The following is a 27764-nucleotide window of genomic DNA, read 5'->3' on the forward strand; positions in this document are numbered from 1 at the left end:
GACCCTAAACACTGCTCAAAATCTACTAAAGCACTAGTGCAGAGGAACAAGTACAACATTCTGGAATGATCATCTCAGATCATCTCAGTCTCCAGACCTGAATATTATTACTAAAAATCTGTGATGTGATTTAAAGGGGCTATTTATGCTCAGAAACCATCAAACCTGACTGAACTGGAGATGTTTTATAAAGAAGAAGGATCCAAAGTACCTTCAACCAGAAGCCAGACTCTCATTGGAAGCTATAGGAAAAGTTTAGAGGCTGTTATTTCTGCAAAAGGAGGATATGCTAAATATTGATGTAATTTTTCTTTTGGCGAGCCCAAATTTATACACCTGCCTAATTTAGTTTAAAGAATTTCACACTTTTTGTAAATCACTTCACAGATATCACTGTGTTCATCTGCTATATTATATATTTAACTGAAATTGCTCATCTGAACAATCAATGATTTATAAAGAAAAATTATAAAAAAGGTCCGGGGTACCCAAATGTTTTAATATCACTGTATTTATAAAGCCCACAGACAGACAGACAGAACCTTTCTTCTGGAGTTACCCTGTTTACCCTGAAGACCCTGTGCTGTCTAAACAAAGCTGAAATTGGCTTGAATAAATAAGCAACAGCTCATTAAATAAATAGGTTAGTTAGCTTGTTTACTAGTTAGGTTAACTAAGTTACATCATTCTGGAGTCATGAATATATAAAATACAGTATTTCCGCTTCAGCGCTCAGCTAGATAACTGAATAACAGGCTGACCAATACCGCAGCTTCACTGTAGTCCCACAGGGAGGGTTTAAATCTGTAAATATGGCTGTTTCTGAGCTGTTTTACCTTCCTTTCTGGGGTAAAGAGCCGCTTCAGCTGGATGAACTGCAGCCCGATGTTTTCTTCCTGTGCATGCTTACTGTCAGCTGAAAATGACGTCAGCACGCAGCGAAAACTGCGCCCCAGTGCTGCCACCTACCGGCCACGCTTCACATCTCCACTGAACACTCCCACCATTAATAAAACTGTCTAATAAATATTCTAGATAAAATATCCAGGTTACCTAAAAAAATAGAATATTTTTGATGTATGATGTTGTTGATTTTTGGAATACTGCCAATGAAAACCTAAAAATAAGTTTCTCAGAAAATTTTAATATTATATAAGACCAATTGGTACTTTTTGTATCAGTGTGGGCAGTGTGCTAAGTCCTGCTGGAAAATGAAATCCGCATCTAAAAGTTGTTAGCAGAGAGAAGCATGAAGTGCTGTAAGATTTTCTGGAAAAAAAACTGCACTGACTTTAGACTTGATATTAAAACACAGTGGATCAACACCTGCAGATGACATGTCTCTCCAAACCATCGCTGATTGTAGAAACTTCACACTAGACCTGAAGCAGCTTGGACTGTGTGTCTCTCCACTCTAAAAAATAGCTTACAGAGTAAAATCTATGACAATTAAATCTGCAATCAAAATTGTAAAAATCAAAAGGAAAAACTGTACGTTGAAAATTCAAAACTGAAAGAAATATACTTGGTAACTTTGTTATTCTTTGCAGTTATTTAAAAATTGCTTGTGTTTAGATGTTGCCAGTTGTTGCCTTCATTTTTGTGATTTTGTTATTGTTGTCTTTTCACTACTGGAACTCCTATTTTTTTCTACTTTATTTTTTGTACCAATATGTACATAATCTGCAATTTTGAATACAGATTTAATATTTTTGTATAAACATTTTGGCACCAAATTAACTCCATGCAGTTTTCCATGTTTTTTTTTTTTACTGTACATAGACCAAAATCTCTAAAACACACACAGCATGTTAGCACATTCAACATTTTATTCATTTTTTAAATCTTCTTTTTTTTTTTTTTTTTTTTTACAAATACTGTCAGTTAAAAAAATCTCTTCTACATAAGCTTTAATCATGCTGGGCTCATTAGCTGATTAACCAGGGTTTGAGCATGGAGTTGCATCCATCTATAATCTGACCATCATAAGATACATTAAAATCTATGTTTAAGTTTGCTATATCACATGAATATAAAAAATGATATTTTTCCTCTAAAAAATACAATTAATTTCATACAGGGTTAAAGGACTAAATTCTTTACATAATGTAAGCAAAACATTTTGTGGCCTAAGCTTTCTAATAGGAGTGTTACAATCAAATGTACCCATGTGTTTTCATTACGCTGCACACACGCTGCAATACTCTGAATGTCCACCAGATGTCGCACACGCCTCATATTCACTACTTACAAGTAGAGTAAACTATTCCAGATTAAAATACAAAGAGAGTGCAGATCTGTCCTCAAAGATACAATTTTGGGTGAAATTTTTACTTTAACTCCACTACATCTTGTTTTTTTCCTACTACATTATACAAATAACTTCAAATACAAAAATACTATTTTACTATTATATAAAAAATGACTATTTTAATATTGTACTCCAATACGTTTTGCAGACTCTTTTATTATCAACATGTTCAAACCCCTATAAACAGCTCTGGGGAAAAAATAAGACACAACTTCAGTTTCTGAATCAGTTTCTCTGATTTTGCTGTTTATAGGTATGTGTTTGAGTAAAATGAACATTGTTGTTTTATTGTATAAACTACAGACAACATGTCTCCCAAATTCCAAATAAAAATATTGTCATTTAGAGCATTTATTTGCAGAAAATAAGAAATAGCTGAAATAAAAAAAAGATGCAGAGCTTGTAGATACTGCAAAGAAAACAAGTTCATGTTCATAAAGTTTTAAGAGTTTAGAAATCAATATTTGATGGAATTTTTAGTTTTTAATCACAGTTTTCATGAATCTTGGCATGTTCTCCACCACCAGTCTTACACACTGCTTTTGGATAACTTTATGCCACTCTTGCTGCTAAAATTCAGCAATAGTTCAGCTTGGTTTGTATATTGGCTTGTGATCATTCTTCTTCTTCTTGATTATATTCCAGAGGTTTTCAATTTGGTGAAATTAAAAAACTCATAATTGTAAGTGGTCTCATTTTTTTTCCAGAGCTGTATATATCTGAAGTCTGAGTGTGAATTACTTTGTGTTCAGTTAAATATCATAAATGTCCACTAGATGTCTCCATATCTCTAAAGTCCAGTTTATTATAAATGAAATAAATAAGAGACCCCGGGGGTCAGACGGAAAGGGGGATTTAAACATGGCGGACCGCATGGCGGCACGTTTAGCCGCTCAGGAGCGGCAGATCGAGGCTCTGGGGCGGGAGATCGGCCGCCTGCGGGACGGGCTGGTTAGCGGGCAGGTCGCCGCGGAGCTGGCGAGCAGCGCTGAGCTGGAGAACCTGCGCAGCGAGAACGAGAAGCTCAGATACCGGCTGATACACCTCCGCCGCGGCCTGCAGGCCGAGCCGGGACCGGGACCGGGACCGGAGCCGCGCCGAGACCCAGAGCCCGGTAACACCACCACCACCACCACCACCAACAACAACAACAGCGTTCAGGAGAAACAGAGGAGCACCAGAGAAACAACCTCCAGAGACACAGCCCAGAACAAGGTCTGATACACTGATACACTCATAACAGAGATTTATTAATTATACCAGGGTTATTATCACTGGGGAGAGCTGGGGGAGTGATATGGCCTATGTGTAATATAAGCTAAATTAAATCCAAACCTTAAAACAGTGTATTTTGTGTAGGCCTGTCACAATAACCTGTTTTGCTGTATAAAATATTGCCCCAGAAATAATTGCAAAAAATAAAACTGTCAATTTAATTTAATATTTCATGTCACTGACAAAGATAATGATGAAATAGTAGGGTAGTACCAAAATACTCTGTTTATTATATTATTTTATAATAAAATATTTATTTTATTTAATATTTATTTTATATTATTTTTATATTTTTGTAAATAGTGAAACATAAAAGTGGACACGCTGGATCTTTGACATTAATAGGCTCTCCTCACTAAAGAAATACAATAGTACATCCCAGACAGCAAAATTATGCGAAATTAAACACACATTAAATGTGTATATCGTCGCTGTCCAATACTAAACAATATTTAACATTTTGTTGATTTTGATTTTAGTGTAGTGAGCATGTGAACACACACACATTATCCCTTACTCTGTGTGAAAAAGTCTTGATAAATGGACCAATAGGAATTCTTCAGAATTACCTAAAATAAAATAAAATCCTTTTGTATTCATTACCATTGAAAGTTAAGAAGTTTTTTTTTTTGCGCTCCTGTAAAGTTGCTGTTTTGGACGATACACTTTTTTTTATGGACAGCTGCACTGTGTTTTGTTGAAAGTTTTAATTATGTAGCAATTTATTTATTTATTTATTTTTAATTAAATAATTAATTTACTTTTTTTTTTTTGAGGGAAGCGCATTGCAATATCGATGTTAAAGCAATATATTACGCAGCCCTAGCTAAATAAAACACAGTCCAACCTTTAATGTTACCAGTATACAACCCATCATATCACAGTTACAGTGTGTGCTGAAATAATGAAGATGCCACAAAGCAAATTTATTGTTGTATTTTTTCTGTGTCCTTCTGTCAGTTTAGATCAGCTCTTATACAGAACCAAATAATGCTAAATATAATGGACCTTTCCTTTTAGATGTTGCTTGCTCATTTTGGGAGATGTATTAATATGATTTGTATTTTAATATTTTGTTCTCTTTTGAAATGCACACTCCAGAATGCTGCTCTGCCGAAAACTCCAGATGCCCAAAATGCAGCAGAGAAGAGCAAAAAGAAGGAGAAACCCAAAGGAGAAGCTGGAGCGGGAGAAGTATATATATTTTTTATTTATAGATCTTCTTTGAAATACAAAACTAGAAGAAACAAGCTCTTTCAATCTTGCCTCAACCCTCCAAAGCAATATATAGAACAGAGCATGTATGTGTATATAAAATGCTCATATACATAAACAGTCACAAGCATATATTAATATAAATTATAAACACACAAAATATTAACACGAAAAAAAGGCTTGAGGAAATGTAACCTAAACACATGATGATGATGATAAACACTTAATCTGCCTTGTCTTGTTCTTAAGCGGTGACTATACCAAATTGTTAATAGCCTATACTAGTTAAGCATCACTAAAACATGTTTTTCATGAATATGAATCAGAAAATTACAGCAGGGTGTATCAGACTAGTTTAAACTAGATTTTTCTGTCTGAATTATGATTACAGCACTGAACAGAAGAGTGAGCTCATGATCCACAGCCCGTATAGATTGCATTGCTATTGCATCATAAAGCCTGCCTTCTTTTTAGACTGGCTTTGGTGTGTGTCCATGTTAGTACTGACCCGTGATCAGCAGCGGGATCAGTCTGTCCAGACTCTAATTATACTTATTATATCACAGTAAGACTGTGTCTGTTCCAGTCAGACTCCTACTCTCTGTAATTATTATAAATAAAGATAGTTGCAGTAATTAGCATATATTGTGTGGGTGATTCTGTATGTGAGGTTCCATTTAGCGTTAGTAAATTTTCTTTCAGACAAGGATTTAACAGGGTTAAGGGTTATTTATGTAACTAGTGCTCCTGGTAATGGCATGATGAACATGCTAATAAAAGAAAACCTTGTGCCCTCCTCAAGTCAACAGCCATGTCTTTGGTTTTATTCAGATTTAGAGAGTCCGGTTCTGCACCAGCTGCAATAGGAATATTGGAACTAACTCATGTGACTGGGTTTTAAAAGAGCATTTAGAGAGAGTGAGCCTTCAGAAGCAACTGTGGGCTCCATGTTTCAAATTTGAGAAGCAATTCTAAAAAAAATGCTCTTTAAATAACATTATGAAAACTGTAAATAATAAACCTTAAAATCCTGGTGTGTAGGGGACAATACATGGTGATTGCTTGTGCATGCTGTTGAATCTATACTGGAAATCACTGCATGGGATCAGTAGAACCTCATTCATATAGCTACCTAGATGACTTCATGAATGATGCAACATTTAAAAAACTGCCAGTGTCCAGCTGAGTTAGCTAAGCTCTAATACCTGCAAGATTAGCCTCATGCTAACATGCATCTTTGCCCACTACAGCTAAAGCCTTGGCCGAGCTACATCTCCGAGCGCTTAGAGCTGTACAATCGACTGAAGAAGGAGAGCGACGCCATTCTGGCCAAGCAGGCGGCTAACAGCCAGCCCATTTCAGTCGTCCTGCCTGATGGACAGAAAGTGGAGGCTCAGTCTTGGATCACCACCCCATACCAGCTGGCCTGTGGCATCAGGTATACATATAGTATTTTTTTATTTACACAACTAGTATATACTAGTCATCTCATAATATTATAATGTCATTAAAAAATTACTTTATTTCATTAATTCATTAAAAATATGAAATTCACATATTATATATAGATGTATTACACACAGAGTGATCTATTTTAAATGTTTATTTCTTTTATTTTTGATGATTATGGCTTACAGACAATGAAAACCCAAATATCAGTGTCTCAGAAAATCAGACCAATTGGTACTTTTGGCAGTGTGGGTAGTTCTGCTGGAAAATGAAATAAAAGTTGTCAGTAGAGGGAAGCATGAAGTGCTATAAGATATTCCATAAAAACGCTGCGTTCTATGATGTGTGTTGTGTCTGTGTATTGCTGCAGTCAGGGTCTGGCTGATAACTGTGTGATTGCCCGTGTGGACGGTGGCCTGTGGGATCTGGACCGGCCGCTGGAGAAGGACTGTTCACTGGAGCTTTTGCGCTTCGACCATGAAGACGCTCAAGCCGTGAGTATCTGACGCTTTTAAATATTTGATATTAAACTTTTTTTATATTGCCCATTAGAATAAAAAATCGAATATTATATAAAAATTACAAAATTAGAATATTATGTAAGATCAATTGGTACTTTTAGCAGTGTGCTGGAAAAGTCCTGCTAGAAAATGAAATCCACATCTCCATAAAAGTTGTCAGCTGAGGAAACCATGAAGTGCTGTAAGATTTTCTGGGAACCCAACTACGCTACACTAAGACGTTTAACTGGCAACATAAGTGTGCAGAAAAAAAAATTAAATTGCAATACATTTTTGTGAACAAAAACATCGATGTACTGTATTGCTGTGTAGATTTTTTTTTTTTTTCAACCCCTATTTTTTTTCGTGGATATACAGTACCATTTAACAATGTCATTTTACTTTATTACTTTATTTAATTAATTTTCTTCACTTTAGATTAATATTAAAACATGAACATAATTAATAGGCACATATGGAATTATGTAGTAAGCAAAAATCCCCTGACCTAAACTCAACTCAAATGGGTGAAACAGGCTGGCTTGCTTGTGTTTCTTTATAGATATGGCTTTTAGTATCATATTTTGTTTTATTTAACTGTGGTATATTATGCTATTATCTTTCTTTATTATCTGTTTTTTTTTTTTTTTTAAAGGTATACTGGCACTCTAGTGCTCATATCCTGGGTGAAGCTATGGAGCGTTTCTATGGGGGCTGCCTCTGTTACGGGCCACCCATCGAAAACGGCTTTTACTACGACATGTTCCTGGATGAGCAAAAGTAAGTGTAAAGCTTATGACCATTAGGCCATATTTAGTGTGTACTTGTGGGGTATAATTGTGTGTTGACTGAACAGTGATACTTTTTTTTCTTCTTTGAGTAGTTTTAATTTCTAATAAGGTAATGGTGATCAGATATCAGAAACAGACACTTTACTGGCCTGGTTTTATTTCTCTTAGAGGAGTGTCGAGCACTGAGTTTGGAGATTTAGAGACACTTTGTAAGAGCATTATGAAGGATAAACAGCCATTTGAGAGATTGGAGATCAGCAAAGAAACACTACTAGAGATGTTTAAGGTAAAACACTGGCCACAGAATATTTTATATATATATACAGAATATGTTATATTAATATATAAACTTTATTCTTTTTCCCTTATTTGAATAATCACTTTTTTCTACAGTATAACAAGTTTAAATGTCGTATCCTGAACGAGAAAGTGGAAACTCCAACCACTACTGTTTACAGGTAAATTCAGATTTAAATCATTGTACTGAGCGGATACAATCCAGTGTAATTTGTAGTGCGATTATAGTTGTTTTTACAGACAGCACTCCAGTGTTTCTAAAGTGTCTTTTCATGCTAAAATACTCTTGTCTAAGTGGTTTAGAGAGACTATATTTCTAATCTGTTCATATTTCTAGATGCGGTCCCCTCATTGACCTGTGTCGAGGTCCTCATGTACGTCATACTGGCAAGATTAAGGCACTAAAGATCTACAAGGTAAGAGAATCTTAATGAAAAATTAGTTTTAAAGTAAAGGAGATTATCTAGCCCAGTTTGTTGATAAAGCATGGTAATAAATAGGGGTGGGAATCGGAGGACACAACGATATGGTATTTTCACAATTCACATTCTGTGATACTCAATATATCTCACGACAATCCTCTGTGATACTTCACAGCATCTGTGTTACTGAAGAGGATAAGTATACTCCTAGATAGGCGAACACCAGGAATGATTGATTTATTGGCCGCAATTTCGCAGAATTTGAAAAGTAATATTCTTCACCACAGGTTGATTTAATGCAATCGTGAGGAATAAAGAAGCAAGAATTTTAATAAGTTCAACAATGATATGATGTGTCGTGATTAGTGCTGTTTTGTCCCACCCATAGTAATAAGTGTCGCTGGATTTAGAGGTCATATTTGCTTAGGAACATAATAAGAGATTTTTTATTTTGGCAAATTGAAGAAAACAGGACTGGTTTGATCTTCATTTGATTTTCATGTAAATGCAGTTTCATCGTCATCTGTCACTTCATTTTCAGTCTTGTACCACTACAGCATGCTTTTTGTGGATTTCTAGAACTCAGCCACATACTGGGAAGGCCGCTCAGACATGGAGACCCTTCAGCGCATCTACGGCATTTCTTTCCCCGACAGCAAGATGCTGAAGGAGTGGGAGCGCTTTCAGGAGGAGGCCAAGAACCGAGACCACCGCAAAATTGGAAAGGTAGGATAGAGATTGTATAACTCAGCCAGCCTGCTTTGGTGGTCCTGTTTTAAGAATTAGTATTCCACTGACACGCCAAAAATCATGGGACAGAATCTGACCTCTGCCATGTCCAATTGAAGCTAAAGGGGTCATCTGTATTGAATGTGGATGTGATTTCTGCTAGAGTTGCTTATTTGTTTTCACAGACAATTCTAGATCGTTTTTAAGCTAAACTGCTGATAAAGTGCAATTCATTCTGATATGTTAGCTAGATAACACTAATTACTAACAAACGCTGTCTCTGCCGCTCCATGCTGTTTACACACTAAGAACGCAGTATGTGCAGCATTCACTGCTCTCAGCCGCGTGACTCCGTTTACTACACGGACATCTGTGCTTTATGTCCCATCAAAAACACTGTGTTTGAAAGTGCAGCAGCAAATTTTTAGTGTTCTGTGTTAAAGCAGCTTCACTGAAGCAAGACAGCTCCGACCAATCAGAGGACACATTGTGCTTGTGTGGTGAATTGGTGCGCATTTTGGTGAGTTTAGGTTTATGCCTGTGTGAAACCAAGCCAAAGGAGAAAACCGCTCCAAGTAAACAAACTCTTCAATTGATCCGGACCAAAGAAATCAACTACATGTGTAAAAAAAGGTCTTTTATACTCAGCAAATTCAGTTCTAATTCAGAAATCCTTACAACCAAGCTGAGAGGTTTGCAATAAAGTAAAAAATCCTCTATGCTATTTATCATGCATTCTTTTTTCCAGCACCTCACATTGGAAACATACAAGAAAATACTAGTATTTTAATCGACATTATAAATATAAATATAACTTAATTTTACATTCCTTTATTTACATTAAAATATCCTCTATAAAATATATTCCATATCATCGTACTCATTTACAGTGTGTGAAAATTTGAACATTTAAAACTAATGTCTGTAAGTTTTGGGATTTAGGGTTCTCTCTGGTGAGAATGGGTAATTGCACGAGCATGCGGAAGAATCATTTTAACCTGTTCGGGTTTGATGCGGTCTCCTTTGAATCCGATTCCAGGTTATGTTCAGTCAGAGAGAGAGAAAGAGTCAGAAACTTCACTCCTTCATTTCTTTGTTTTTACTATGGATGAATGAGCTAATGAGGTCAGAGCTTCTCCCCTTTTGAAGTCTCCTTTGCTCCACCTGCCACTTGTGTTCAGTAAAACTGAGCCGGATCCTCTTTTAGAGGCTGTACGTGTGACGTAAGTAGGTAAAGACGTGTGACGTGGCCAGAAGAACTCCCGCGAAAGTGACCCGACACCCCAGTTTTTAGATATATTAGGTTTAGCAGTGATGGTCGTTTCAGCACACTGGAACCATTTAAACACAATATATTTTCCTTTCTATGCTTAGAAATGCTTCTGCTTTCTGTTTAGAAACAAAATAATACAGACATTAATAAAGAAAGGACCAAAAATATTAATATTTACTGTAATACTTGTGTCCTTGAAGCAGTGGCTGAAGTACAGAAGTTAGTGAAGACAGTTATGAAATGCAGGTTATGAGTCACCTGTACTGTGTCTAAGAGTGTCCATAAATGTGCTTGAAATGTTCTCTCAATGCACAGAACATATCTCCACTCCTTCTCCGTCCGTCATGGTGAAGAAATGGGAAGCGAAGACTGCGCTTGTGTCAGAGCCTCAATTAAAGTGTGATCGATATCCTCCACTGTTCCCGTGATTACCAGCTGGTTCTTCAAGAGAAGCTTCAAGAAGAGCTTCCTGTTCTCTCCCACTATCTCTCAGTAGGATATATGGCTGATTGCCTACTAATTAGACCAAAGAATCTATAGGGGGGACACTTTTAACGGATACTATTTTCACTCGTGTCTCTGAGAAGAAAAGAACAGAAGAGCACATCGAGTGCTATAATGCCATATGATTTACTCTGTTCTCTCCTGGCCCGGTGCCATGCGATTGTGGGATTTGTGGAGTTGACGGGACCTCGGAACAGTTTGTGGTATGAGTTGAGAGCAGATTTGATGCCATGTGTCGCCTCGATTCCCTGTGGAGATGGAAAACTTCGGCAGCTCTCGTCCTCCTACTGAGAACATGAGTAGTCTCTAAGTCCACTTTTCTTTTTCTCCCTTTTATTTTCTTCTTATCTCTTTCTATCTCTCTCACTATGATCTATTCCAGGATCAGGAGCTGTTCTTCTTTCATGATCTGAGTCCAGGAAGCTGTTTTTTCCTGCCGCGGGGGGCCTACATCTACAACACTCTCACTGAGTTCATCAGGGTACGTCTCTGCACTGACTCTCTTAAAGATCTACAATGCTGTGAAAAAGTATAGTTTTTTTTATTTGACAGTTTTTATGTGATCGTTTTAAATGACATGTTTTCTCCATGTGTGAATAATAGCTCTAACTGTGGTCCACTGGAGTCTCAAAGCCTTAGCCAGTAGCTTATCTCCATTCACCCCCAGCGTTCCAAAATACAGAGCTTTTAGCTGATGCCCCCCACAGGCTTACAATGAAATGAATAGGGGCATAGTGCTACTTATGAAAAGAAATTGCTTTTTAATTGCTCAAAGTAGCTCCACACTTCACAAGTGGAATTCTGAGGGCCCTGATATTTAGAACAATGCATTGAGAAAGTTTAAAAGTGCACAGGAAGTTAATTAAAAGGCTGATTATACACACAGTAGCTTCAGGTAGGTCTTGGGGCACCGCCTTCCAAAAATTAAGTCGGGGTAAGTCGACTGAAGTACGCATGTGCCTACAGCTAATAAGTCTCATGAATTCTCATTAGATTTGGACTGGAATTGCTGCAGTGCAACACAATATGGCAAATATTACTAAGATGGCAGAATATGACGGTTATTAATTTGGCAATCTGTTTCCCCATCCTACCTATTTGCAGGGTTTGTGCGGTCATGAAAAACCTAGAAAAGGCATGGAGTTTAAAAATATCAATTTCCAGGCCTGGATATGTTTTGCAAGATGAAAAATACCCAGAAAGGTTTGGATAAATCATGGAAATTTGAGAAAAATATTTGCAATTATTGAAATAATAAAATTGTTTATGTGGGTCCTATTCAGACTGGAGTTTCAGCTTTAGCTATAACTGTAAATTCACTCATTGAGAGACAATTGCGGATTTAAAGCTCTCTTTTTATTTTTATTCAGACGCATATAATAAGGCAGATATGTGCAACATAAGCAGAAATGTTATTCAACTAGTGAATATTCATTTTAGGTAAGATATAGTCCTAATGTAACCAATTTAGACATTGATTTTTTTTGTTTTTTGTTTCTTGCAATGTATTTGCTGATGTTTTAAAGATCGTATGCCCATTAAAATTGGCCACGAAGGCATGGAAAAGTCATAAAAATGTATTGGTTGAAAAGTGTATGAACCATTTATTTGTTTGTGCTTGTCAGTCAACTTATTGTGTCGACAAATCTTAATGTCAAGGTACTGTGTGTGTATGTGTGTGTGTTTGTCTGTGTGTGTGTGTGTGTGTGTGTGTGTGTGTGTGTGTGTGTGTGTGTGTATGTGTGTGTGTGTGTGTGTGTGTGTGTGTGTGTGTGTGTGTATAAATAGTCTTTTTAAATACCTGTGCACTTTCAGAGCTCTCAGTACCTTGTTTTAAGGTCAGCTCCCTCTGAACTCTACCAATGAAGTGTGGAGCTACTTGTGTGTAAGCCTGTTAGGAGCATCAGCTAAAAGTGCTGTATTTCAGAATGCTGGGGGTGAATGGAAGTGGACTATTAGACAAAAGTTTGTACTCATCATCACATGTTTCAGTAGACCCCAAGTCCATTTCTTACCAGATTTCTCCTTTAAGTAGCATCAATTTCTCAACTCCCCTTGGACTATGTTGTGACTCACTTGGGGAGTCCTGGTGTGACTCATTTACAGTGTAGCTTAGAATTACACAAACAAAATTATACACATCTGCTTGCATCCAAACAGCTTTAATTAAAATAATGATCTGACTGTACTCTATGTTCAGGAGGAGTATTGGAGGAGAGGATTTCAGGAGGTGGCTTCACCCAACATCTACAACAGTAAGCTGTGGGAGACGTCGGGTCACTGGCAGCACTACAGTGAAAATATGTTCTCCTTCCCTGTGGAACAGGACGTCTTCGCCCTCAAGCCCATGAACTGCCCTGGACACTGGTATGATCACAAAATAGAAAATGAAATGGAAAAGAATAGAAGAACTGTAATAATATAAACAACATAATGCAATGATAAAATAAAATTGAATAAGCAAAAAACACTTAAATCTTTTGAAAATAAAATCTAATCATTAAAAAGCAAGAGAAACATAACGATTAAACATACAGCATTTTAAAAAAAAATAATGAAAGCATAAGAATGAGGAGAAAAGTACTATTACAGGATGTTTTAATTTACAACAGATGTTTTAACTGAGCCAAAAGCTGATCAAACAGGAACATATTCAGATTGGATTTGAAACTTTGCAGTGTAGGGGCTCTTCTAATATACTCTGTTTGGAGCTTCCTCCAGACTCTGGTCCTTTTGATTTACAAATTAAATGCAAAATTTACTGATGATCAGTGATGGTTTGATGGAGAGACATGTCATCTGCTGGTGTTGGTCTACTTCATCCTTCCCTCTGCTGACAAATTTTATGGAGATGGGGATTCATTTTCCAGCAGGACTTGGCCCACTGCCCACAATGCCAAAAGTACCAGTTGATCTTGTATAATATTCACATTTTCTCAGACACTGATTTTTGGGTTTTCAATGGCTGTAAGCCATAATCCTCAACATTAAAAGAAATGAATGCTTAAAATAGATCACTCTGTGTGTAATACATCTATATAATGAGTTTCACATTTTGAACTAAATTACTGAAATAAAGTAACATTTTAATGATATTCTCATTTTTGGAGATGCACCTGTAAATATGCTAGTGGGAGTTGTTGAGACGTTTAAAGAGCACTAATAGTAATTTAACCAGGATTGGGATGGCTATGAGACTTGTATGGGTTTGAATGTTACAAACTGCAGATCGTATAGTACTGTACTATCAACATTTGTTGCCTGTATCTTCTTAATCATAATATATATTTATATATTTATATAAGTTTATCCAGCTCTGCACCTCAATAACTAAAATTTGAAATGCTTTAATTTCTGGATTTTTTGTTGGTATGGCCATAAGTTACCACAAATGATCATAAGTGTGCTCATCTATAGGTCCATACTTACATGTTAGAAGTCCATACATGTTTTCTTTTAGGCCCGGGACACTGGTTTTGTACCAAAGCGACAGACCATGTGACCATGACTCACTATGCACTATACAGTGAAATAGTCTGTCATTGTATCCATGGCTGTTGGTCTGTTTTGCCTCCTTTCCAAAAAAAAAATAGTTCCAGGTTGAACTACTCCTTATATCTTAACATCAGGGGTGTCAACTATGGCCCGCGGGCCATTTGTAGCCCGTTTCCTTTTTTGGAGCGGCCCCGCGAGGTATTTTAGAAATAGAATGAAAGTTGGCCATCTGTTAAGCAGGTTTTTATAATGTGAGATTCAAAGTTTGAACGCTAGGTGTCAGAAACGGGCCAAAGAGTCTAAAAGGGGAGAGGGTGCACATTTCTAGCGCAGAAAAACGGGCCAAAGAGTGTAAAAGCGGAGAGAGTGCGCATTTCTAGAGCAGAAAAATGGGCCAAAGAGTCTAAAAGCGGAGAGGGTGCGCAGTTCTAGTGCAGAAAAACGGGCCAAAGAGTCTAAAAGCGGAGAGAGTGTACAGTTCTAGCGCAGAAAACGGACCAAAGAGTCTAAAAGCGGAGAGAGTGTGCATTTCTAGCGCAGAAAAACAGGCCAAAGAGTCTAAAAGTTTCCGTAAATGAGGAGTTTAATATTAAGAGACATGAAATGAAACATCAATTGGAAAAATCTTAGTTTACACAACACTGTCAAAGATAGATAAAGATAGTAAGTCAAGTAAAATGATGTGTAAATGAAAGTAATCAGGAAAATGTATTATTTAAAGTGGTATATTTCATTATTTGTTTTATTATAGAGTCTGTGGCCCGTGACTTCAAATATATTTCTCCTTCTGGCCCCCAACAAAAAAAGTTTGGACACCCCTGTTAACATAAACAGGCAGTCCTTAGCTGCTATAGATTTAATAGGCTCATATGTAAATAAGTTGGTTCTTGTGACATCACAGGAATGGATTGTGGAGGTTTCTCTCACTCTTATTCTTTCTGTTTTGCTCTCTTAGTCTGATGTTTGGCCACCGGCCGCGGTCCTGGAGAGAGCTTCCCCTCAGGCTGGCAGATTTTGGTGTGCTGCATCGTAACGAGCTCTCTGGTACACTCACTGGACTCACCAGGGTTCGCCGCTTCCAGCAGGACGATGCTCACATCTTCTGCACTATGGAACAGGTATTCCAGCCAGAGGCAGGATAATGTTGTATAAGTTAATCCCACTTCACAGGGTGTTAATGTCAATAATAACAATCACAAAATCAAATTGTAACTTAAGCCTTAATTAGTTTGTGGAACATGGTACTGTGTACAGAAGAATCTGCTTCGTTAGAGGATTTTAAGGTTCTCGTGGAAACGTCAGTAGATGTTGAAAGAACAGGTGTGTGGATTCCTTTTACCACATCAAGTCTGTTTCTGCATAGTATAGGCCAGTATTTACTTCTGTATCAGGTCAATGTGTTGTATATGGTGTAGCCTGTGCAAGCGCCCTACAAATATAAATTGGTCTTAAGGACTGTGCATTGGTGTGACAACCAGAGATAAAATCAGTTCTCTGAGCCTCTCATTCTTTCAATTTCTCTTCTTCCAGATTGAGTCAGAGATGAAGGGTTGTCTGGACTTCCTGCGCTGCGTCTATGATGTATTCGGCTTCTCCTTCCAGCTACATCTCTCCACCCGGCCTGAGAAGTTCCTCGGTGACATCGCTGTCTGGAACCAGGCTGAAAAGGTAGTGTTTTCTAGATAACACGTCCATCAGTGATGCTACGGCCATCCGTGGCCTGGATTCAATCTCTCTGATTGGCTGTCCTATGCTTCCATTACTTAGCCAGCAAATGTCTGCACTGGTTAGCATTGTGTTAATGCATCAGTTGTCTGATACGACAGTTATCATTTAAATGATGTTTATAAATGATGTCAGCTGGGTGCGCCGAGTGGTCCAGTGGTCTAAAGCGTTGCCACTATGAGCGGGAGGTCACCGGTTCGAACCCCAGCTCATGCAGCTTTACCATCAAGCTTCCGACGCTCAGAGGGAGCACAATTGGCCCTGCTCCCTCCTGGTGGGTAGATGACGCTCTCTCCTCACATCACTCCTAGGGTACCGTATTTTTCGGACTATAAGGCGCACCGTATTATAAGACGCACTATCAAAGAACGCCTATTTTCTGCTATTTTTCCATACATAGGGCGCATCGCATTATAAGGCGCGTTAAGTGACACTAGAAAGGGTGCCTATATCAAAGTGAACAGGGGTGGCGCCATGTTTCCCTTCCCCCACCGGGGGTGGTCGCTTGCCGGTGGAGCGTCTCAGTATACAAAATATAGCTCTTTCAAAGTCAAACGAGTGCTGGATATTAATCTACACAGATTCCTCTCCTGAAAACTGTTTATTTGGGTGAGTAACGTGCTTCAGTTTATTTACAGTAAGCTTAGATTTCCAGATGTCCACTAAGGCTTGCTGCACCAGCGTTAGCATAGCTATCCGCTAGCACGCTAGCTAGTCACCTAAACTAGTAAAGTTAACCCAAACTTAAACGACAGCGTTACACTGAGTAATCCTGCGTGTTCTGGTAAGACAGTGAGATATTAGCTAGCGATTCGTCCCCCGTAGCTTGTTTTAACACAGTAAACAAGCAGATTACAGGCTGATAAAACTCACCTCTGAGAGAGTTAGCGCTTAGCATCTAGCTAATGCTAGCCAGGCAAAGCAGCACAGACTTACAGGCCGATAACTCACCTCTGAACGGTGAACGCTTAGCGATTAGCATCTAACTCTAATAATACTGCTCCAGCAGTATTAAAAGTGCTAAATTTAGAAAATACTGATCTCTGAACAGTGAAAAAGCTAGCTAGCTAAGCGGTTAGCATCTAGCTAATGCTATTGCTGCTCCAGCCTCGGAGCGGCACGGCTCTGCACGGAGTGTGTGTTTACTGCTCCTTACACCTGACGGGTAAAATTTAGATAATACTGATCTCTGAACAGTGAATAAGCTAGCTAATGCTATTTGCTGCTCCAGCCTCGGAGCTGCACGGCTCTGGACTCTGTATAGCACTGAAACTCTGTATAACGCTGCACGGAGTGTGTGTTTACTGCTCCTTACAACCTGACGAGTAAAATTTAGATAATACTGATCTCAGTGAATAAGCTAGCTAGCTTAGCGGTTAGCATCTAGCTAATGCTATTGCTGCTCAGCCTCGGAGCTGCACGGCTCTGGACTCTGTATAGCACTGAAACTCTCTATAACGCTGCACGGAGTGTGTGTTTACTGCTCCTTACAACCTGACGAGTAAAATCCATACAAAAGGCGCACCGTATTATAAGACGCACTGTCAATTTTTGTGAAAATTAAACGTTTTTAAGTGCGCCTTATAGTCCGAAAAATACGGTAATATCCGCAGCACTGGGCATCTGTGAGCTGAGGTATCAGAAACGAGTCCCTGCGCTTCCCTCCAAGTGCATCAGCAGCAGCTCGAAAAGAAGTGGTGGCTGGCTTCACATGTATCGGAGGAAGCATGTGTTAGTCTTCACCCTCCTGGTGTGTTGGGGCATCACTAGTGAAAGGGGGGGGGTCCTAAGAAGTGGGTTGGGTTTGGCTGTGTAAATTGGGGAGAAAATAGGAAAAATTAGAAATAAAATTATTTAAAAAAAGAAATGTCATAAAATTTTGGAGAATTAGACAAAAAGGAATGTTATCTACACCTAGGTTTAATTAATGTCTGAGAAACTGTCTGTGGACACACACAGCTTTTGTAGTACCTGTAAAGAAAAGTACTGTGAAAAGAATAAGACTCTCTGGAGCAAATAAACATTTACTGTGTAACTGTGTTATGTAAAATAATGAAATTATATGATGGAGCTACATTCAATACTTTGTTGGAGTTAGGGGATGTTAGAGATCATCTTAAATCCTGACCTCACTAATGCACCTAAATGCAATCAAAAAAAGCAATGTTTAACTAGACAGTAGAGAAAGTTACTCAAATAAGGGTTTATCCTGCTCTTGTTGAATACTCTTGTTTTTGGAAGAAACAGTTAATGAGCAGCTGTCCCAATACTTCTGTCCATATATTGTATATTGCATATGTACAAGTAGTAAAGTAAATGTCTGTTTATTCTTATTCTTATAAGCATTAGGACAGATGTATATAAAATATAGTGTTTCTGCTCTAAGTTCTCAAGTCACATTCTAATCTAAAGTTCGCTTTTCTTCTCTTTTTTGCAGCAACTTGAAAACAGCTTGAATGAGTTTGGTGAGCCTTGGAAACTAAATCCAGGGGATGGAGCATTTTATGGGCCAAAGGTTAGTCCATCAGAATACAGCAGTTAGTTGTTGATTTATATAAGGAGTCATGGCAACAGCATATTCTGTTTCTTAGGTCAGTTTAAGGTATACATTCAGATTAAGGAATCTGATAGAGAGCTGGATGTAAGATCAATAATGATATTTTTCAGTGCTTTTACATTCTTAAGGAGAAGAATCCTTTTTTTTTTTTTTTTTTTTTTTTTTTTTACATGGTCAATCCGAACAGGAATATTTATATGGAATATTTATATATATATATATATATATATATATATATATATATATATATATATATATATATATATATATATATATATTGTGGCGTGAGGAGGCGGGGGAGTTGTGGGTCCGCCCCACGCCAGAGCGCAAAGCCATGCCTATCTCAGCTGGCCCGCATGAGGGCTGATTGAGCCGCCAGTTGAGACAGGCATATATACTCAGCCTCCGTCATCATTTGGGGGGACTTTGACTGGGGAGCTGAGGCTGCGCGGACGCTAAAACAAAAGAAACTAAAGAAACTACTGAACTATAGAGCCCCACTGGGCTAGCATTATGTTTTGAATTGTTTTTGGGTGTGGTGGAGGGCATTTAAAATAAAGGTACGTTTGAGTTCATTTAGTCCCGGTGTCTGTGTTCTTTGTGAGCTTCCTCCTTCCGGGTCACAGTGGTCACGCCCCTAACCCCAGGGGCCTACCACAGTGGTGGAGAATGCGGGAACCGCCCCTTTTGGGCGGGGTCCAGTGACCTGGTTGGAAGGAAGCCGCGGAGTGGAGCACGACACGGGGCTGGGGTGGACTCAAATCGTGCCTTTGTTTGGCCGCCCGAAGCCACACCTCAGTTTCGTTTTGCCTTTTTTTTTCTAAACAAAAAAAAAAAAAATAAATGCCTCGCCGGAGGAAAAAGGGGAGGCCCGCCCCCGGCTACTCACCGCCTCTCTGGTGTGACGCCGGGGAATTCCCCTTCTCCGCCCTACTGCGCGAGCCAGAGCCCGCCCCCAGCTTCTCTCCACCGCTCTGCAGCGGTGAAGCTGGGGATTTCCCCTTCTCCTCTCTCCTGCCGGAGTGGCTCCGTCAGCGGTGGGAGGACGCCAGCGAGAGGCGGCTGCAGCAGCAGTGGACGCCTCGCCCCGAGCTCGGCTGGTGCGAGTGGTGTCCGGAGCCCAGACACCGCGAGGCGGACTGCGCTCACACCGGCCCAGACTTCTGCTGCTGCTGCGTCTTCCCGGAGGAGGAGGACGAGTTCTGCGCCTCTCTGCCCCGGCTAAAGTCCGACTCCGCCCCGCCTCTCCCACGAAACTCTTCGGCGGCCGAGTCGGAGTCGTGGAGGGGGGAGAACGGTCCTGACAAGAGCGAGGCCGATCCAGCCCCGGCGCTACCGAGAGCCGCCGCTCATCCAGCCCCGGAGCTACCGAGAGCCGCCGCTCCACAAGCCCCAGCGCTACCGAGAGCCGCCGCTCCACAAGCCCCGGCGCTACCGAGAGCCGCCGCTCCACAAGCCCCGGCGCTACCGAGAGCCGCCGCTCCACAAGCCCCGGCGCTACCGAGAGCCGCCGCTCCGAATGCCCCGGCGCTACCGAGAGCCGCCGCTCCGCAAGCCCCGGCGCTACCAAGAGCCGCCGCTCCGCAAGCCCCGGCGCTACCGAGAGCCGCCGCTCCACAAGCCCCGGCGCTACCGAGAGCCGCCGCTCCGAATGCCCCGGCGCTACCAAGAGCCGCCGCTCCGCAAGCCCCGGCGCTATCGAGAGCCGCCGCTCCGCAAGCCCCGGCGCTATCGGGAGCAGCCGCTCAGCCAGCCCCGGCGCTATCGGGAGCAGCCGCTCAGCCAGACTGTGGCGTGAGGAGGCGGGGGAGTTGTGGGTCCGCCCCACGCCAGACTGCAAAGCCATGCCTGTCTCAGCTGGCCCGTATGAGGGCTGATTGAGCCGCCAGTTGAGACAGGCACATATACTCAGCCTCCGTCATCATTTGGGGGGACTTTGACTGGGGAGCTGAGGGCTGAGGCTGCGCGGATGCTAAAACAAAAGAAACTAAAGAAACTACTGAACTATAGAGCCCCACTGGGCTAGCATTATGTTTTGAGTTGTTTTTGGGTGTGGTGGAGGGCATTTAAAATAAAGGTACGTTTGAGTTCATTTACTCCCCGTGTCTGTGTTCTCTGTGAGCTTCCTCCTTCCGGGTCACAGTGGTCACGCCCCTAACCCCAGGGGCCTACCACAATATATATATATATATATATATATATATATATATATATATATATATATATATATATATATATATATATATATATATATATATAAATATATATATATATATATAAATATAAATATTCCATATAAATATTCCTGTTCGGATTGAGCATGTATATGTTTTTGTCAGATGTCTTCTGAGAAAATTGCAGGCTGTTTTAAATACAGTTTTTTGCTGAACTCCATGGTCCTCTGATAATTTTAGTCCCGTCCGGATCCACATCTCTAAGTTTCGACTCCTCGCGTTTAATAAAATAGCTATTTGTCCACTTTCATGCACCGTTATTACACATGGGGCGCACATTTTCACGGAGATCCACGTAAACACCAACAGCAGTGGAAATGGAGGAGCTACTGAACGTGATGTCACCTGACCAAAAAAGCCTAAAAACTCACTGATCCTCCTGTTTTTCAATTGCAGTCACAGACGTCCCCCTGAGAAACTAATCCCATCCGGATAGGGCTATAGAAACATATCTTGAGTCACTGATAAAATAAAAACAATAATAAAAACCTCATGAACAGTTTCTAGTGATCTGCTATGCTTGCATAGATCTCCACTGTAAAGGGGACACTGGCCATCCTCTACTTTTAGCACAACCAGCAAGCCCTTTAAGTTGAAGGACAGTATTTTATCTGTAAATGGATTCTATGATTAGTGTTACTAGAAGGCCCATTCATTCTGCTGTCAGTCTGTTTAGTTCATGTAAATGCATTGATCAGATTACTGACAGTACATGTACAGTAAATGCACTTTGTGAATTAAGTTTTAAATAAAATCTATAATTAATTTTATTTGTTTTCTTTTTCCAATTTCACAGATTGACATCAAGATTAAAGATGCCATCGGGCGCTATCACCAATGTGCCACCATTCAGCTGGACTTCCAGCTGCCTATTCGATTTGACTTGACATATGTGGGGTGAGGAAGTGTTTGATATTGTCGCTGCATGATTAACGGAACTGTAAATCTGGTCCTGTTCATCACTCAGCGTTGTGTTAGAGGAATTTGTGATGTTTCCTTGAAAGCATGCTGACGATGTTTTTATATTTCTTTGTAGGAAAGATGGAGATGACAAAGCCAGGCCGGTTATTATCCATCGTGCTATTCTGGGCTCAGTAGAGAGGATGATTGCCATTCTTACAGAAAACTATGCAGGAAAATGGTACAATAAAATACATATATAATTACTGTATTTACTAACTGATGTAAATGTGACGCATGCATAAACATTGCCTGATGTTTTTCAGTGCTTTTTTTTTTTTTTTTTTTTCAGGCCACTGTGGTTATCCCCACGTCAGGTGATGTTAGTGCCTGTTAATCCATTCCTTGAAGAATACGCCAGTAAGGTAGGTTACTCTACTGTAATCCTATCAGCCTTTGTTTTATTGTCATTAACAACAGCAACAAAAACATGGTCCAGTTTCCTAGACATGGATTACCCCTAATCTTGGCAGAGTTAGTGGGAATTCTCAATGCTGGAAATCCTTTTTAGTTCATGGGCAGAGACACACTTAAATACATGTAGTATTATTTGTATCAATTGAATGTAGCTGTAGAACAAAGCTTCAATCTCTACAAAAATGTTAAAATTTATTAATTACCATATTTGTTTTATTTTGATTTTCTGCTTTTTTTTTATTATTATTTTTTTTTCTACTTTTTCCCCCCTCAGAGAATTGTAGGTAACAGAGGACCATAAAGAATATTATGTTGCATGCTTCAGAACACTTCAAACACTGGCTGTATTTCTCTCATGTTTATGAAGGAATTCTTCAGTTTGGAACAGCCTCCCTTGATTTAGCATCTGTAAAATGCAGTATTTTGTTTTTCAAAAGCCATCCAAAAGCAACCCAAAGATGTGTCTCTACTAAAGCATAGGCATTGAAACCTAGCTAATGAGTGCTTCAGTTTGGGCTGCTTTTGAAAAACAAAGTACTGAGCAGCCAATCATGACATACCTCATTTTCATATGCTAGTGCATCTCATAAAATATATTTTTCAGTAATTCAGTTCAAAATGTGAAGCTCATATATTATATAGATGTATCACACACAGAGTGATCTATTTTAACATTTTTTTTCTTTTATTGTTAATAATTAGTTGAAATATTATTTCAACTAATGAAAACCCAAAAATCAGTATCTCAGAAACTTAAATTTTTACATAAGACAAATTGGTACTTTTGGCAGTGTGGGCAGTTTGCCAAGTTCTGCTGGAAAATTAAATCTGCATCTGTAGAAAAGTTTTCAGTAGAGGGAAGCATTGATGTTCAAATATTAAGATGCACTAGTATCTGTGACAGAAATAGTCTATAATTTTAACTTGGGCATTTGTTTTCAGTCAAAACTAGCACAAACAAGAGTAAAGCAATGTGGTGATTACAAATATGAACTTTTTATATTGGTACATGCTTCAAGCACAAACAGTGTGCTGTTAGTATCAGAAGAAACACTGTGCAAAAAGTGAATCAGATTTTAGACAACTGTATTTTTATGTATTGAAATGTGTCTAATTTGTGGGGGAAAAAAACGAAGAAAAAAAAAAAAGAGTTCAATGACAAGCAATTTGGGAAACAAAATTGGCAAAAAGATGCGAGGCTGCCTGTGTAAACAGAGGATACAAAAGAAAGGGAGATTACAAACTAGTGATGTACAAAGTGAGTCATATAATAGAAAATGAATATAATATGTGAAGCTCATTTCCGATGCTATATGATTCACTGTTTTGTCTTTTCTATACACTCTACTTTATCATAGATAACAGAATATAGCAAACCATTAGTTTCATATTGATGTATGTAATTTTTTGCATTATAATAACTGCAGTGATATGGGCAGGGCCGTCCTGATTCTGCAGTAAATCAATGTGCTGTTTTTGTTAGATGCTTGGTAACTCTGGGCAGAGAGCCATGTTTTAGTTATTGGATGACTCACTGCAGATGTGATTTTTTTTTTTCCTCTGCAGGTGTGTAAGCAGTTTGTAGAGGCGGGCTTCATGGCGGACGCAGACCTCGACTCCAGTTGCCTTCTAAACAAGAAAATTCGCAATGCTCAGCTAGCTCAGTACAACTTCATTCTAGGTAAGAAAATATCACATGCGGTGTGAGCTGCATTGCTGTACAGATTTAGATAACTGGTCTTGTGTCCCATCACTTTTACCATGTCCAATGGGAGCTTTACTTTGCTGCGGCACTGACCTGTGGGATTTGTATGTGGGGGAGCTTCTGCACTGAATGTGGATGAGATTTCTGCCACAGTAACTTTCTGTATGCGTGAAGAAGAATCCTAGCCAGTCACCTCTGGTCACAATCATTACTATCCACTGCGCTGTCTACTATGAGTGGTAATGCCTTCTATTATGTATTGCTGGTATACATGCAACATTTATTTTTTTTTTTTTTTATATATATATATAAAATTGTAGGAAAACTAAATGGGGGGGAAAACACTTAACTAATGCAAAAAAGGTTTCTTTTTATCCAAATGGAACAGTGGGATCTGAAGACTATCTATCAGTCAAGTATAAACACGACTCAAAATGAGCCTTTGTCTGATGTAGAGCTCAGATCGGGCCCAAAATATCCAGCCCGTCATTATTATTTTGATAAACGGCATTTTTTTATACCTCAGTCAAGAGCTGATCTATAAACAGTAAGAATTTTTAACATTGATTATTGTAGAGATATATAGGGAGACTCCGCCTTCGCTCCATGCTTTAAACTGCACTGCAGAAATATGCACTAATCCAAAACACAGGACCTTCTTTTTGTATTTACTTTCTTGATCCCGCCCAAGACAGATCTGACCAATCAATGGAGAGAATGCTCTCATGCGATTTTGTTTTAATTTGATTTTTTTGCTGTATGAAAACAAAGCAAACCAAGACTTAGCATTGACCTTGTTAAAGGAACAGTGTTCACCACACAATTAAAACACAATTAAAAAACAACCCTCATGATTCCTTTGGCAGACCGCTGAAGAACGGCTTTCCTGCTCATTTTGATGATTAACTCTACTCCTTTCCCACTTGATCCAAGTAATTGGATCATTAACAAGGCTGTCCAGAGCTGAAGTGGGTGTGTAAGTGCTAGGGAACACTGATCAATGCATAAAAGGAGGTACTCAAATATGAGGACTGGGAAACACTGGTGTATAGTATTTGTTCAATGTTCACATGGAAAGCTTGTTTGAGGCTATGTTCTCTGTATATTCACTGTATAGACAAATGTGTTCAAACACCTGCTCATTCTGTGTGTCCTCTGAAATCAAGAAAATTTTGCTTTTGGTGATTGTAATTGTCCAGATCACCTAATTTTGGGGCATTGTTGTGAAGAATTGAGTTGATTCAGCAATGAAAGTCAGTAGCCAGTCTCAAATACTGGCAAGTTTTGGTCTTTTGCTGTATCTTGGCCAAAGCAGAGGTGTCAAGTCATGAAGTACAGATACTTTATATTTATTCTTTACTATGGTAATTATTTTTCAGGTGACTCTTTACTTCTACTCCTTTTTTACTCCTTACATTTTAAAAACAGCTTATTTCCATTCTGGCTTCTTATCATTCAAAAGAAAAAAAACCCTACCCAGATAAATCTCTCCATCCAGGTTGAGTGAATTTGACTGTGGTTTGATGTAGAGAAGTATAAACACATACAATTCTGACACCCTATTGGTTTATATTCAGTCCATCACACCTGCACTCGTCAAAGGGGGTTAGTGCACTATAGGCTAAGCTTTTGTCCTTAACAGCATTTTCCCCCCTTACATTACCTTTACTTTTATACTTTATGTACTTTTGAAACCAGTACTTTTACTTGAATAAAAAGCTTGTGTATTTAGGGTGCAGAGGGGTCCTGCGGACTAAGCACTGCCACTATGATGGGGAGATCACTGGTTTGAATCCCAGTCATGCAGCTTGCCTTCATCTGCCGGAGCCCCAAGAGAACACAATTGTCCGTCTCTCTTTTGGGTGGGTAGATGGCTCTCTTTCCCCTCATCACTCCTAGGGTGATGTTGATCAGCACAAGGCGTCTGTGAGCTGATGTATCAGAACCGAATCACTGTGCTTTCCTCAGAGCACACAATGATGCTACTCGGTCATGCTGCATCAGCAGCAGTTTGAAAAGACTGACTTTGCATGTATCGAACGAGGCATGTGCTATTCTTCACCCTCCTTGTGATGGGTGGGACAATTGGCCTAGCTAAATTAGGGAGAAATTTAGAAATAAATTGTAAAAAAACAAAGCTTGTGTATTTTAAACCCTAGTATCTGTGCTTCTACTTGAGTAATCAATGCGAATACTTTTAACACCTTGTGCCTTACTCTGTTAGCAGAGCAGCCGTGGAGGTCTATATATCTGTCTAATATTAATTGATTATCTAATTATTTAGTTTGGGTAGAGGGAGAACAGGACTAGTGTAGTAACACTACTACTAGTCCCTGCATATACGACATGGAATCAAACCTACTGTATGTTTGTTTCCAGCACGTGCTTCCATTCTGGCAATGTGAATGAATCTTAGGCCCGTTTCCAAATGTAGCGTGCAGTGCTGTTATGCCAGCTGTTGCTTCTTGTAGTGCAGGCACTGTGACTAACATGGACATCATGTGTAATTTGTTTTTTCTTTCTTTCTTTTTTTTTTTCTTGATGTTGTCCTTGGCAGTGGTGGGTGAGAAGGAGAAGATGACTAACAGCGTCAACGTGCGCACGAGGGACAACAAGGTTCACGGAGAGCTGACTGTGGCGGAGGTTCTGGCCCGGCTTACTCTCCTTAAACAGTCCCGGTGCAGGAATGCAGAGGAAGTTTTCTAAACTAAAACTCTGGCCTGATCTCAGTTTAAAGGAACCAGTAGCTCTCATTCATAGATTGCATACCTAAAAGTATAAAAATAATCATTTAATTTCAAACAAATTAATATATAGGGCATCTGCAGCATTTGACAATAGTTTTAACACATTTCCTTGTATAAAACGAAATTCTGTTGACTTCAACCTCGCATAGAAAGATCATCTGTTGCTGAGAAAGTAGCTGAAGTCTATGAATAACTATTTGTGTGACTATATACAGTATATAGCTGTTACATCCTAATATATAAAAAAATGACCAAATATCCTATTTTCGATTTTTGACAGGACTGCTAAATAATCAATTCCACTTTAATCTGAAGATTGTTTAGAAGCATTTCTATTGGTCCACACCTCGTAAAATTGACATGATATTGGTGTTTTTTTTTTAAATCATGTAAGAAAATGGTTGAAAATGGAGATACAAAGTTTTATTCACACAAAAAATATTGTGTGATCAATATTGTAAGATTCATGGCATTAAACTTCACCAGATACAAGGAAACACATTAAAACTATTGCCCATGGCAATCAACTGTACAGCATACAGTAAATCAAATCAAATGCTTAATTAGGGTGAAAAACACTGAAGTAGCTCCTTTTAAAAACCTGTTTATGAAACTGTGAAGGTTCTTTTTCCTGTTTTGAACTGGGATCATGTTATTTAGAGCTTTGCTCAGTTAAGGCAGAAAGGACATGGTAAAACGCAATGCAGAAAGTAATGTTAGATATAGAAAAAGGGACAGACGGAGTTCTGCGGAGGAAATGGCGGCATTAGAAGAAAGCCATTCATGATGGATTTGAGATTGTATGAAATGTCTTTATGTAACAAGGCAGAATAATTTTTCAGTGCATATAAAATCTCTCAGTTCTGTAGGCACGTGGGAAGGCAGGCTGGCAGAGGTGGCGTTTGGCTGGAGCACTTGTGAAAATGTCTACAAAATGTCTTCACTTTGATGCAGTTTTGTGACATACACTAAATGCTTGCATATAAAAGTACATACAGTACAATGAACGGTCAGTCTGTAATATTCAAAAATTGTGTTCCAGTAAAGGGAAAAGTTGATGTTACGTGACGATGGGAAGTAAATGTGAAGTAAATAATGTCCTGCTGCTATTTATGAAGAATAAAAGCCTTTTCAAAAACAAACTAATGGCCTCATATT

At 39.2% G+C, this 27764-nt stretch overlaps 2 protein-coding genes and 1 long non-coding RNA gene across 4 annotated transcripts in view; 1 reads left to right on the plus strand and 2 right to left on the minus strand.

Moving 5' to 3' along the window:
• The window catches only part of ulk3 (unc-51 like kinase 3), a 32679-nt gene extending 31751 nt beyond the window's left edge, over positions 1 to 928 (minus strand). For both annotated transcript variants that reach the window (XM_007251844.4, XM_007251846.4), the window contains exon 1: positions 837 to 928. The gene's annotated coding sequence lies outside the window, so the exon portion shown is untranslated. The remainder of the gene's footprint in view (positions 1 to 836) is intronic.
• A 358-nt stretch (positions 929 to 1286) lies between these two features.
• The window catches only part of LOC125804591 (uncharacterized), a 349596-nt gene continuing 323118 nt past the window's right edge, over positions 1287 to 27764 (minus strand). Inside the window, exon 3 of the long non-coding RNA XR_007440710.1 lies at positions 1287 to 1326. This is a non-coding gene — a long non-coding RNA (uncharacterized LOC125804591). The remainder of the gene's footprint in view (positions 1327 to 27764) is intronic.
• On the plus strand, positions 3154 to 27748 carry tars3 (threonyl-tRNA synthetase 3). The gene is made up of 19 exons (XM_022679828.2): positions 3154 to 3526; positions 4688 to 4780; positions 6052 to 6239; positions 6621 to 6744; positions 7406 to 7530; positions 7710 to 7827; positions 7935 to 7999; positions 8176 to 8254; positions 8840 to 8986; positions 11149 to 11247; positions 12967 to 13133; positions 15217 to 15379; positions 15792 to 15929; positions 18424 to 18501; positions 21574 to 21674; positions 21814 to 21918; positions 22030 to 22102; positions 23721 to 23835; positions 26417 to 27748. Exons 1-19 carry the CDS (start codon positions 3173 to 3175, stop codon positions 26563 to 26565), a joined length of 2481 nt encoding a protein of 826 aa, XP_022535549.2. The 5' UTR covers positions 3154 to 3172; the 3' UTR covers positions 26566 to 27748.

This window comes from Astyanax mexicanus, chromosome 9 (genome assembly GCF_023375975.1).
Source record: "Astyanax mexicanus isolate ESR-SI-001 chromosome 9, AstMex3_surface, whole genome shotgun sequence".
NCBI lineage: Eukaryota > Metazoa > Chordata > Actinopteri > Characiformes > Acestrorhamphidae > Astyanax > Astyanax mexicanus.

Coding starts and splice junctions, on each gene's coding strand:
- tars3 (XM_022679828.2), top strand. CDS start 3,173: ATGGCGGACCGCATGGCGGCACGTTTAGCCGCTCAGGAGCGGCAGATC. Junction 6,745..7,405: donor ACCATGAAGACGCTCAAGCC/GTGAGTATCTGA, acceptor TTTTTTTTAAAG/GTATACTGGCACTCTAGTGC. Junction 11,248..12,966: donor CTCTCACTGAGTTCATCAGG/GTACGTCTCTGC, acceptor CTCTATGTTCAG/GAGGAGTATTGGAGGAGAGG.